Below are 12,489 nucleotides of genomic sequence, written 5' to 3'. Positions count from 1 at the left end.
TGCAGGTTTGCGACGCGTGCATCTTCCCTCGCACCATTGGTCTGCGGCTAGCATCTTCAGCTAGCCCGTGATATGACGACAACCTCGATGCACAAGCTCACCCAGCCAAAACGTGGATGCGCCATGCATTCGCTTAGCCAGCCACACCCACCGCCGCTGAAACATCTATTCTTGGACGCCCATTCGCACGAAACACATGGGACCCACGACGTCATGTGCCCAGTGTGACTCCAGAAGATCATCCGTGACTACGCTAGGGCCCAGAGTTTGATGATCCGCGTCGAGGCAGATCACACATATTGGCCGCTCAAACATATACCTACGACACACCGAAATAGCCATTCATCTCCATCCCCACAACCAGCCTCTCAATCGAATTCTCTTCCGCCGTCCCTTTGCCCTTGCCATACCCTTTCTTCCCCGTCAACCCTCTGCATACACTCAAAAACACCCGTATCTTGCCCTTGAGCTTCGCATACAACCCCTTCACGCCCTCTCCCACCTGCACATCCTGATTCTGCATCTTTGCAAACAGCAGAATATAGTCAAATGCCTCTTCCACAAGCGCCATCACTTTGCGCTGACGTTTCCGGAGCAAGAGCGAGAACCCAATACTGTCTAGGCATTTCTCGTGCGCGTCGCGGAGCGAGGCAATACCTTCCGTCACGCGTGTGCCGACTTCGCCTGCTGCGTCTTCGTCGTCGAGGCGTGTTTCCAGGGTGTGGACAAAGGCCTCAAACTCGTTCCAGTGTTCGGCGATGCCCGTCTGGAACACGTAGTTTGCCAGAACCGTGACGAAGTGGTGCGCCTCTGTCCTAAATTGGCGCGACTCGATGTCGGGGAACTGTCGTGGGAGGTGTGCGACAACGAAAAGCATGCGCGAAAGGCGGAGTAGGAATTTGAAGATGCCATCGTATTTGTCCAGCGCCGTGTTGGTGATGACGAGGTTAAGCGGCGTCGGTGGTACGTATTGTAGGCGGAGAAAATCGAGCGCGGCGAGCGCGTCTGGGTCCATGACCTTCTCTTGTTGTGCCTCAGTCAGGTTGCGGATGGCAAAGTTTAGTTGTCCAGGAAGTTCGTCATTGTCTCTGCCAGAGATAGTCTTGCTTGTCGCGTGCACGTCTCCCAGCCCTTGCGTGGACTGGTAGAGGGCGGAGGAGTAGTAACTTTCACTCAACACCCCCCTTAGTGCGAGCCGGAGCTCTGAGCTGGCTGGCGGCCATGACTTCCTCGACCCTAACTGCAAGCCCATATGTACACCACTACGCATCTTTCCCTTTTGTCGTTCTGCACTCTCTCGTTCGGGATCGAAAAGAGCAGTCGTCAACAGGGATGAGAAGACGCCATCGCCAAAAAGATGATACTGCCGCTGTAACGAGAGATGAAGTCGCATCTGATGTGACCTGAAAAACAGGCGAAGAGTTGCTGCGTTGACAAGCTTTGCTTGTGCTGAAATCAATGGACGGAAAGACAGTGTGGACGTGATGGATAGAGGGGGCGAGAACTCGTCAGGCTGAGACGACTCACTCGTTTCCGAGCTGTCCAGTATGTGATCCATGAGCAATTGCAACTCGTCCGGAATGAGACTGAACAATCTTTTGGGTGGCGCATCTAGTTCTTGCAAGGACTCTTCAAAGTATCTCTCAAAGTCTAGTGCCTGTTCCTCCTTGGATGTAGGTTCTACAGCAGAAGAAATCGCGGACGTCTGTGCAGAGGTGCTCGAGCCGTGACTGTATTCGAGGATTGCTTTTCGCAGCTGCTCTTCGTAATCCGTCGCTTTCGTAGCAATTGCTTCAATGTCTCTCCAGCCAAAGCTCCACTCTAGCTTGGGAGGCTGCACGCCGAATTTTCCCAGATTAGCCAGTGGGTGGTGCGGGTGTTGTGTCTTTAGAAAGCGAAGACTGCTGCCAGTCTCGAAAATGGTATTACCATCCTCAGGCGATATGAATCTAGGCATCATCTCAGACCGATAGATATACTCTAGCGGACCTTGATCTGGTGAGCCATTCTCGACTGCTACAAAGCTGCCCCTCTCCGAGACAGGCGCAGCTGCTTGCTCTTGCCTGATGCCCATCCATTCACAGAGCAACTCCAAACTGGGTCCAGCTACCTGACACAATATCTGACATGACAATTTCCGCAAATGCTCATCCCCTTCTTCGATCTCTAGCATACGGTGGTGTAGTATGGATGACAGCTGCTCGTTGGTCTTTGCGTACTTAACAGAGTCGATCATGCGGGCAACGTGCGCCAGAATTTCGTGAGGTCTTTTGAACAGACGCTGTAATTGGAGGAGTGACACAATCCCCTTTGAGTGTCTCCCCAGATGGTCCTCGAGAGTGGTGAGTATACTTGACGTCGAAGCAGCTAATGCCACTCTTGCTGGAATGGGTGTTGTCGAATTGAACGTGCGCTCAGCGAATGACCTCAAGTATAGAAAGGTATTACCCGTATGGATGAACTGGGTCGTCAAGCTCTGGGCGGTGCGCAGGCTTACACCAGACGCACGTCCATCCGAGATAGCAGGCTCGAAAGACTTCAGCTTGGGGTTGAACTGGAACAGTATTGACGAGCGACCGAGGCCAAGGTTCCACAGCGATTTTAGTAGCACGTCGCCTCTGACAACTCTTCCAATGCTGGTCTTGCTCGTGTCGGAGGCCAGCGCCGCGTCAAAAGCTTCTGGGCCGTGTTCGGTGATGTATGGCGTGCGGCGCTCGACGTGCTGTTTGTTCTCGAACCCCTCCCAGGTGTGGAAGAGTACATCCTTGTTCGCTGGCCCTAGATCCAACGCAATCTCCCAGATGTCTTCCTCGGGCTCCAGAGATGGGCCCGCAGTCGAGATGCTGACCTCATCGAGGCTGTCGAGCTCTGGAAGCGGCCCAAACTCGAACGTCTCCAGGTCTGGCAGGCGAAGTTCGTGGTCGAGGTCATGTTTAGGGGCATATGGGTGATCGAACTTGATCGAGGGAACTGCACGCGGTCAGGCTTCCGAGCACGTTCACGCGAAAGACGCGACCAAACCTACTGTCTAACTCTAAGGGAGCGAACAAGAACGATTCGAATGCCTCCGGATCTTGGAAGAGCGCCGACTGCTTCCAGAAGCCATCACTTGAGAATGCATTGTTTATCAGGGTGTCATCCTCCATAGTTGTCGGACCGGGGAAGAGGTGAGGTGGTGGGGCATGACGCCAAAGTTTCCGGCGCGTCAGCCCTACGCGTATCCTTGCACTCGCACTTGGACTGCATCGTTCTGCAGCGCGTCCATCACCTGCATTCCACCCTCGACTTTACCACAGACCCACCGACGCCTACGATGCCGCCACGGAAGAAGGCCAAGGCGAGCGCGGCCTCCACTCCGCTCCGCGACACGCAGCCCAAGACGCCGCAGGACTCGGGCCGTCTTTCACAGTCGCAAGAGGATGTACTCGCCGATCCTTGGGCCGATGAGCAGGAAACGCAGCTGTTCAAGAGCATGATGAAGTGGAAGCCCACAGGTGAGAACAATCCCATTGCGCTATACAGGATACCATTTCTGACTCGCCCCAGGCTTGCACAAGCACTTTCGCATGATCTCGATACACAATGACATGCGCTCCCACGGTTTCGCGGCAGACGACGCTCCCCACACGCGCATTCCCGGCATATGGAGGAAGCTGCACCAGCTGTACGACCTCGAGACGCTTGACGCACGTGAAAACGACTTTGCCTACTCTGAGGACCCCGATCCGACCGACCCTGAAGAAGCCACCAACCTCCCCGACTTCGAACTACCAGAGGACGAGTTCGGCGAGCTGATGTGGAATGCGCGCTTCCACCGTGAGGAGTCTGCGGCAGCTTCTACCCCGGGCACTATGTCTATTGAAGAGGACAAGGCACTGTACGTGCCCAATATGGGCCTCCTCAAAGACCTACCTGATGGCGTGCGGTCGCACAAGGCAGAGAGCATCGCCGAAGTCACGCCTACACCCAAGACTGCAAAGGGAACGAGAGCAAGCAGGGCCGCAGCCAAGAGTGGAAAGGGCGCAAAAGCGGCTGCCAGTGCTGCTAAAAATGTAAAGGCACGATCCACCGTATCAGAGTCCACAGAAGAGGAAGAAGATGACGACGATGAAGAAGAGGAGTCTAGTACTGAATCGGAAGAAGACAGTGCGCCAGTCACCCGCCGCGCGAACCGAAACAGGGCGCGACAGACTGCTCCCAAACAGCGAACGAGGAAGAGATAGCTCAAGTGAGAATTGTACTAGACATGGCATTTGCTGTTCGAGATACCCCAATTGATTCACCTATACTGCGCTATCTCCATACCTCCGCCCACCCAGTCTGTCGAGATTTACTCAGCTCTGAACAGTCTCGCAACGCCAGCACGATCAGTCCTGCTCGAATATGGCAAACCCAGGATATTCGAAATCTCTTGTCTTCGGCGGTGGCTCATCAGCGGTCCATAAAGACTCGCTGTCAATCAAATGGACCTCCTGCGCTGCGCTTCTCAAGTACTGGTCTTCCTCGTACTTCAACATCAAAAAGTCGCCAGCTGGTCCGCCAAATCCATCGGTGTATATGTGCCGAGGATCAAGCAGCCAAAGCCGCTCCAAGTTTATTGATTCTATTTGGCTCAACAGACCGCTCCAACTGCCCTCGCTGATCAGGATATGAGCAAAGCCCAGTCTCCTCAAATTGGGGAACAATATCAGAGTTAAGAGAAGTTGATGTTCTGAGAAACTACGTTGGTTGTCGGACATGAGCCGGAACTCGCGAACCTTTGGCAGCCGCAATTTGATATTGTCGGCACGAACATTGTCACCGGGGAGAAGAGGGTGGTTATGATAAAACGGACTTCTCTCCCATATGTCATTGGGAGTCCTCGACAGTGCAATTTCCAGGAACTCCAGATTCGTCATCACATGCAGCCATCTGGGGAGTGGTCGTGCAGCACCATAGCTTGTCAAGGTCAAACTCAGACGCGTTATCGTCTTCGAAAATGACCATATCTCGTCTGGTATAGCGAAATAAAACGCTCGGTTTCCGAATAGTGGTATCGTTAGACTTTCGATAGGCAGGCCAGATTCACTTGCGCCGTGCAGGACATTGTTAAACAACCACCCGTTCTCTGCATGGGCATCTCTCCATGTCCGTTCAGCCTCTACAAGCGGCGGATACCCCGATATACTGGGTTCGAAATCTGCACTGCGCGTCATACTTACTGCCCTGGGCGCCACACTCACCGTCCTATCCGCCCAGCTCCCATCAACACATTTCGGCGACATAGGGTAATACCTCAAATGCCTAAGCTGCGGGAACCGCTGCAGAATTTCACCAAAGTACTTCGCCAGACAACACCCGCTGTCTTTATCGAACCTGTCACGCCAGACCTGTGCGCCTTTCCCGGGGATCGATACAATGTTCCCCGCTAGGTCGAAATCCATGCCACAAATCGACAGCGTCTTCATCCGCTCGGCGTATGCCGATCTCGAGATCTCTTCTAGCTTCGGGATGCGGTGCGCGTACCATACGAAAGGCGTGTCCTCGAGCACGCTCACAAACAGGGCTTGGAGTGTTTTGGAGGAGAAGAACCGACGCTGGACCTGCCGTGCGCTCAAGATGGTGGACCGTGATGTGGTGCTGAGGATGGCGAAGCGAGACGTGATGGGGAAGTCGTACTCGAGGAGGCTCGCGAAGACGACGTCGATTAGCTCTTGGGGTAGGGCGTTCATGATGGTGTTCACTTGGGGTGTGAGGGGCTGTGTTTACAAAAGATATTCAGCATGAATTACATATCAAAAAGACCAAACAGTGTGCTTCTTATACGGAGGATATCCAAGCCCTCCTTGACGACGTGGAGGACGTGTGTTTTGGTATACCAGGGCTTGACATGAATTCCTCGGTGACCAATGTCGTTCATTCAACACATCTTTGACGGTGCATCACGCAACAGGCACCGTTTACTAGACCTCCACTTCACGGTACAAACACGCCTATACTCGCAGTTCAGTCAACCAAAATGCCCACGATTTCTCGCAATATCGTGGGCCAATATCCGCTAACCAGAAGTTTCTAAGCAGACGTTAACAAAAACATAACCAACACCCTCTACCGGTGATAAACTTTATGTAGATGTCTTTGTTGACCGTTTACTCCAAGAGCGACAGAAGGGCACTGAAGTCTATCTCAGTCCAGATCTCAAATTATATTGGACTAAGAAACCAATCACGCGCGCTCGTTCTACTAGACCATCTAAGAACCACTCCCGTGTACGTACCCCCACAGAAGCGAAGTCCCGCCCGTCTTGAGTGTAGGACAAGATAGATAACTTCCATTCTCCAACATCCCCGTGACTTATCCAGTACGCAGGGAGATTCATGACTCATATTCCCTCCTCAATTCCATTCACAGTACAGCTACATCAGCGGGCGAGCAAACACTCCAACCGACCGCCTTCACCCGCCCATCCATGCACACGCGCACCTGCCCTTTCACCGCACAACATCCCAACTACACTAGCGCACTCCGTTTGTTTCCTCTGCGTCACACAACCACACCCTCATTTCGAGTACAGCCATCTATCCTATTTTCCAATCTAGCCACACGACGACACCTCCCCTCCCTTCAACCAGCCTAAAACCCAGTATGAAACTCGCCCTCCCTGTCTTTACGCTCGCGCTCGCGGCGATCGCCGCTGCAACAGCGGTCCCAGACTGCAACTCCTGCACCTCGCTGCTCGAGTTTTGCTTCAAGGTACACTCCCTCCCTTCTTATATACATCCACGAAGATGCCGTAAATTGACACACGCGGATAGAACGGCCATACGCCAGGCCAGACGGGCTGTCTACAGACTTGCCGTGAACACGTGTGCCACCGGACGCCTGCTGTGAGTTTTTAATCTTTGATTTCCTAGTACAGGGGTTGGAAATGCGGACTAATGTGTGTTGGGGGACAGTGCAGGAAGTGTGGTGGCGAGTTCGAGAGGTGTCCTGAGGTGAGCCGGTATCATAATTAGGCATGATGATTGCTGGCGGGGGTGATGTGGAGAGGTGTTTGGGGAGATGGGGGACTTGATCGATTCATGAAATCGGGATGATGGGTCTAAGGATGTGGGTACTGCTGGGGGACGGAGATTTTGAGTAGATGTGAAGGATGCAACGACCTCTCGTCCTGCGCAAGGCCACTGCCTGGCTTGGGCTAAGCATACTTATATACCTACGGAGTGACTAGTCGGGGAGTGCAAAGGCTAAGCATCCAACGTCTTCAGCATCTCCTGCACGCTCGCAAACTTCTCCCTCTCCTTTCCTTTGCTCTTCCCCCTTGCTCTCTCGGCTTCGTCTATTGTCTTCCAGTCTGCCCAGCTAAGGGGCCTGACACCCTTACCCATTACTTCGTCCTTGATGCCGTCCCACCCCAGTCCTGTACTCTTACTCACTCCAGACTCGTCATTCAGGAACGGAACGTTGTTAGTCCAGTCCTGCGTAATGATGTCCGCGGACATGAAGGCGTCTTGCATTGTGCTAGCAATGACTCCCGTGGGTCCGCGCTTGACCCATCCCGCGCAGTAAAGACCGTGAAGATGGCCGGCGGTAAGCTCGCCAGGACCTGCGGATGGTGTGATGACACGGCCATGGACGTCGTTGGGAATGATGCCAAGCTTCTTGTCGAAAGGTACGCCGAGATCTGAGAGCCCGGGGAGAGCAGTGGATTTATAGCCTACAGAGCGAAAGGCTAGGGATGCTTTGACGGTGGTTTCCTCGTCGGTAGGTACTACACGTGCGGCCTTGTCGAAGGGGTCGGCGTTTGATGCGAACTGCTGAGTAGTGAGGGTTATGGATGAGAGATGGCTCGATTCAGCGTTCAAGGCCTTTGGTGCTCTGAGGAAGTCTAGGGCCCATGATCTTGGTGCCTCGTGTACGGTAGCCTTCGATCCTTTCAGCAGAACGTCTGCTATCCGTTTCTGTACTCGCGGGAGCTTCTTAACGTCCGATGGGTAGAAAGACTGATTAATGGGTTCGAATGCGACGGAAGGTATGTTCATGAGTTCGCGAGCTTCTTTGACTGTGAATGCAGCCTAGCATGCTATCAGCGAGCCAATCTGTATTTGCTAGTAACGGGTGTCCTACCTGCAGCGGCCCACGCCTACCCACCACCCTCACGGACCTGACTCTACTCTCAGACAAGGTTTGTATAGCTTGTTCGGTTATGTCGGTAGACCGCAGCGTATCCACAGGCGTGAGAAGTATCCTTGCAACATCCAAAGCAACGTTCCCTTGCCCAATGACAACCGCGTGGTCTCCAGCCAGCAAATCCGGCTTCAAGTTCTGGAACTGTGGCAGCCCATTATACCAGCCCACAAACTCCCTCGCAGAAAACACGCCTGGTAAATCCTCTCCTGGAATTCCCAGCTTCCTATCCTCACTCGCACCATACGAGAACAGTATCGCATCATAATGCGGCTTCAGCTTGGAGAGCCCGATGTCGGTCCCAACACGCACGTTGCCGATGTAGTTGAATCGCGGAGATTGCGCGACTTCCTCGAACGTGTCCTGGCAGTTCTTGACCTCGGGGTGGTCGGGCGCTACACCAAAGCGGACGAGGCCGTAGGGCACGGGGAGCTGTTCATACATATCGACGATGACATCTTGGATCTTGTTTATGAGGCGGTGTGCTGTGTAGAAGCCCGCAGGACCGGAGCCAATAATGGCGATGCGGAGACGCTGTCGAGACGTCGTTGCCGTGCTGTAGGCATGGCGTATAGACGGTGATGCATGAGACCTCGTGGATGTGTGAGGCGTTATCAAGGGTCGCCATCGTGCAGTGCTAAAGCTTCGGACGAAAGGCAATGGGCCATCGGCATTATTAAACAGGGTCGCAGGGTTTACTACGCGCCTGGTACAGCTGGCGCAGATGTAAGGCACCTCGTATAGATGTCGAGAGAGACGCATCTTGCACAAGGTTCAACCATACACGTGAAGATGGTAATGAAGAACTTCAGATGACTAATACCCTTTTTTTGAACTCCACCTAATTCAAGCAATGGGCCGCAGCGTCCCGTCAAATGCAATTCTTTAATCTGCATTTGATCTCAATCAACATCCGTGCTTTTTTTTCTTTCTTACTTTGACTCGTCAATCCGATCGAGACTGGCCTTCTCGCAATGCACTGGCCACCAAATCAAAAGCAAACTCCTCTCCCCCTTGCAACCTAGCCCTGTACAATCCGGGAACCAACGATCCAACCCCACACGTTCAGCAGGTTTCCAAGGTTGCACCCGAATGCGGCTAATGTAGTCAAGGATGAGGCTCTACGGGTTAACCGCAATTCACGTCATTGGCGTTCACAAGCTACCGTAGCCAATATTGGCTGTAACCACAGCAACCGGTGTTTACTACATCAGCTCCCCAGATCCTCATCCACCCCATGGATCCCATCACCACCAGCATCCTTTTGCTAAGCGAAAGCACTTCACGTTGGATCCTGGTGGCCGCCTAAGGAAGGTCTTCATTCATTCTTTGCATTCTTGATCAGCAACCATGGGCCGCTGGCAGCCCTACCTCTACGAGCCTCAAAGGGACATGGACGACTTCAACCCCAGGGCCGCCACCATGGCAAGTCGCATACCGCCTCCAGAGCCGAAGAAGCAGGAAGGACCTTTGATCAACTTCAACCGGCATCCGGATAGCTACTTGATCATGCCGTACGGGAAGACAGATATCCAGCCCATGAACCCCAAGACCAAGCTCTTCGTCGATATTGCGCGATGGATTCAGTTCTCTTTGCGCATATGCACACTCTTGGGCGCGATTGGAATCTTTGTTTGCAGCATCTTTATCAAAGGCATGCGCGAGACAGAGGGGTACATTTTGAGAATATCAGTACGTGCGCTGCGACTATGTGTCCGATAGGAAAATAACTAACAAATTTAGCCTGCCGTTGACATTGTGATCTGTCTGTACGCCATATACCATCTCGTCCGCAACGCCAAATCGCGACCACCTGGAAGCGCCGCTAGCTACCACTTCTTCGCGCTCGTGCTCGACGTCGGCTTTCTGCCCTTCTACGTTTTCACCGTGCTGATATCATGGCGCAACTACAACATGAACGTTGGCACAGTGGGACGCTGGCGAACAATGTTCCCTACAAATGATGACGCGAATAAGGTCCTGTTGACAACATGGATAACTGCCATCGCCGTTGGAGGCATACACCTGATCTCTACATTCGTGGACATGTACCTCATTGTTATCTTCCGCAAGATCTCCAATATGCCGCCCGACATGAACCCACTTGAGGACAACTTGACATCGCGCAGGAAGTCTAAGCACAAGTACAAGAACTCCTCTGTCTCGACTATCACTCTGACTGGGGAGGATGAAAAACGCTTCAGCGCTCAATCAACGATCGCAGGAGATAGGAATTCGCAAGCTGATCCTCTACTCTCGAAGGATGTACCGAGTCCTACTAAGACGCAAATTGCGTTCTTGAATACTCGAACGAACTCGGAAGCGACCTACTCTCCGCATACGCCGAACTCCGCTCGTCAGTCAAGGGAGAGGTTTTCTATGTACTCGCAGCCGCAGTCAATTCACCACTCACAAAGTGTTATCGACCATCGAGACGACCTTCACAGCCAGCGCGAAGATGACGACAATCAGACTCTAGCACAGCGACAGTCTTTTCTTGCAGAACAAGCGAACATTAAGAGGCACTCCAGGACTGACTCTTTTGTTCCGCCATTGACATCCCCAGTCAGGCAAAATTTCTCTAGGCCCGTCGTCTCCCCCCGCAGTGACAAGCACAACACATCTGGTGACCTTTCTCTCCAGAACAACATCCAAGAGAATTTGCATACCGACAACTGGGTTGTGCACGCTGAGCAAGACGATGACGCTGAGCATGGGTCACAATATCTTGCACCAAAACATTCGATGTTCCCCTCGAGGAAGGGCTACAATACGGTATCTACTTACGAGGATGTTTCAGATCGTGAGGACGGGCTTGAACAGACAATGGTTCCTCAACCACTGCGCATGAACCCGCCTACACCACCGCCACCAACATCACCATATGAGGAGGCAAGGAGCTCTCGTTCTCCCGCTTCTGGCCTCAAGAGAACTCATACAACTACCTCAATCTCCACAGAGGCTACGTTCAATCGTTCATATTCGCAGTCGCGTTCTGGGACACCCAAGTCCCGGTACTATGGCGACTTGAAAGCTGCAACCGATGGCGTCAGGTCCGGGCATTCTCCAGCGAACACACCAGGCTCATCGCCAACAAAGCGATCCTACAAGAACGAGCAGAACAACCTTCCTAGCGCAACGAAACAGTACATGGCGAACTCATCGAATGCACCAAAAGACTTTGTCAACAATTCGCCTTTCACGTTGGAGAAGAAGAGCTACACCAGCGTTCGACGCACTGGCGACGCCGGCTACACTGCCACAAAAGGCCAATCGCCGCGCGTGGTGAGCAGATCAGGAGTCGATTACATGAACCCTTACGAGTTCGACGATTCAGACCTTGGCATGCCGGGGCGGAGACGCGATGTCAGTGGAAAGGTCGCGGAAGAAGGACGCGGCGGGGCATGGGCGGGCAGGAGCGATCACGGTTTGACGTACCGCAAGGCTAGCGGTGTTATATGATTTATTGTTTGATGTTGTTATGGATATCCCCTCGAGTTGCAACCGGCGTTATATTGGATAGGTTTTAGGATAATCATGAGGGACTGAATGAGGCCGCATATCAGAATATGTGTGCGGCGCGTTTGTAGGGCACATACGAGTCGAAATATGGATGGAATCTTCTGCACGATCACCTGACTCACGCACTGATCGATGTCTTGTTCTTAGTGAAGGTTGTTTGTAATTCCCTCGGGGAAGTGTGTGTCGACGAACGCATCACCAGGCCACCCGCAGCCAACGAGCAGGTGCTTCTTCCCGCGCGTCTGACGCACGTTGTCATGCTTATAACTGCGAACGAGATCACGCACTAGAAAAGCCGTCTTGGGCTGTCAGCACACCTGCATTGCATGAAGCTATTAGAAAGAATTTTGACAGGCCGCTTGGGAAGTGTGTTGGGAATTACCGGTTGCCACCCGCTTAAGCCACGCGCGGTAGTCACGATCACGAGGGAACGCGGAGACCCTCAGGCATATCTCGAATCCACAGCGTCTTTGCCTCTTCACCTCTCCACGCGACGCGCCATTCACGTATCCCCACTGTCTTGCGCGTATACCGAGGAAACATACCCAATCATCTCTTCAGAATCTGTGTGCTCGGGTAGAACGCGGTCGCTGTCATTCGCGTTTGTCCACACACGCGAAACACGTTGACGGATCATCCTTCCATATCATTGACCCCCACCATCAGGGTGCCTGAACTCGTCCATTCCTGCCGCTCAGTCACAGTACATTCCACCTTTTTTGGATCTTGAGTTTGGCTGTCCTTGAACGACAAAGGTTGTAATCGACTCTTACCCCGCCACTATGCGTAAGTCGCGTCTGC

The 12,489-nt window shown here is 53.0% G+C and overlaps 6 protein-coding genes across 6 annotated transcripts; 3 read left to right on the top strand and 3 right to left on the bottom strand.

Moving 5' to 3' along the window:
• Positions 1-144: 144 nt before the first annotated feature.
• On the bottom strand, positions 145-3,153 carry P153DRAFT_343798 (uncharacterized protein). The gene is made up of 2 exons (XM_033666021.1): positions 3,026-3,153; positions 145-2,970 (listed from the first exon to the last, which is right to left on the bottom strand). Exons 1-2 carry the CDS (start codon positions 3,144-3,146, stop codon positions 320-322), a joined length of 2,772 nt encoding a protein of 923 aa, XP_033521991.1. The 5' UTR covers positions 3,147-3,153; the 3' UTR covers positions 145-319.
• Positions 3,154-3,313: 160 nt separating this feature from the next.
• Positions 3,314-4,223, top strand: P153DRAFT_294596 (CT20-domain-containing protein; the record flags this gene model as incomplete). Its single annotated transcript, XM_033663966.1, has 2 exons — positions 3,314-3,494; positions 3,547-4,223. The coding sequence occupies 2 exons, from the start codon at positions 3,314-3,316 to the stop codon at positions 4,221-4,223; spliced, it is 858 nt and encodes a 285-aa protein (XP_033521990.1).
• Positions 4,224-4,367: 144 nt separating this feature from the next.
• On the bottom strand, positions 4,368-5,711 carry P153DRAFT_387342 (uncharacterized protein; the record flags this gene model as incomplete). The annotated part of the gene is made up of 1 exon (XM_033670639.1): positions 4,368-5,711. The coding sequence occupies one exon, from the start codon at positions 5,709-5,711 to the stop codon at positions 4,368-4,370; it is 1,344 nt and encodes a 447-aa protein (XP_033521989.1).
• A 913-nt stretch (positions 5,712-6,624) lies between these two features.
• On the top strand, positions 6,625-6,878 carry P153DRAFT_387341 (uncharacterized protein; the record flags this gene model as incomplete). Its single annotated transcript, XM_033670638.1, has 2 exons — positions 6,625-6,732; positions 6,795-6,878. 2 exons carry the CDS (start codon positions 6,625-6,627, stop codon positions 6,876-6,878), a joined length of 192 nt encoding a protein of 63 aa, XP_033521988.1.
• P153DRAFT_319917 (FAD/NAD(P)-binding domain-containing protein) lies at positions 6,877-8,927 on the bottom strand. The gene is made up of 2 exons (XM_033665101.1): positions 8,107-8,927; positions 6,877-8,054 (listed from the first exon to the last, which is right to left on the bottom strand). Exons 1-2 carry the CDS (start codon positions 8,608-8,610, stop codon positions 7,227-7,229), a joined length of 1,332 nt encoding a protein of 443 aa, XP_033521987.1. The 5' UTR covers positions 8,611-8,927; the 3' UTR covers positions 6,877-7,226.
• A 182-nt stretch (positions 8,928-9,109) lies between these two features.
• Positions 9,110-11,711, top strand: P153DRAFT_398203 (uncharacterized protein). The gene is made up of 2 exons (XM_033671622.1): positions 9,110-9,858; positions 9,910-11,711. The coding sequence occupies exons 1-2, from the start codon at positions 9,517-9,519 to the stop codon at positions 11,626-11,628; spliced, it is 2,061 nt and encodes a 686-aa protein (XP_033521986.1). The 5' UTR covers positions 9,110-9,516; the 3' UTR covers positions 11,629-11,711.
• Positions 11,712-12,489: the final 778 nt, after the last annotated feature.

This window comes from Dothidotthia symphoricarpi (assembly GCF_010015815.1).
Source record: "Dothidotthia symphoricarpi CBS 119687 unplaced genomic scaffold P153scaffold_14, whole genome shotgun sequence".
NCBI classification, from domain to species: Eukaryota; Fungi; Ascomycota; class Dothideomycetes; order Pleosporales; family Dothidotthiaceae; genus Dothidotthia; species Dothidotthia symphoricarpi.
This window is presented reverse-complemented; position numbering and strand designations above follow the sequence as displayed.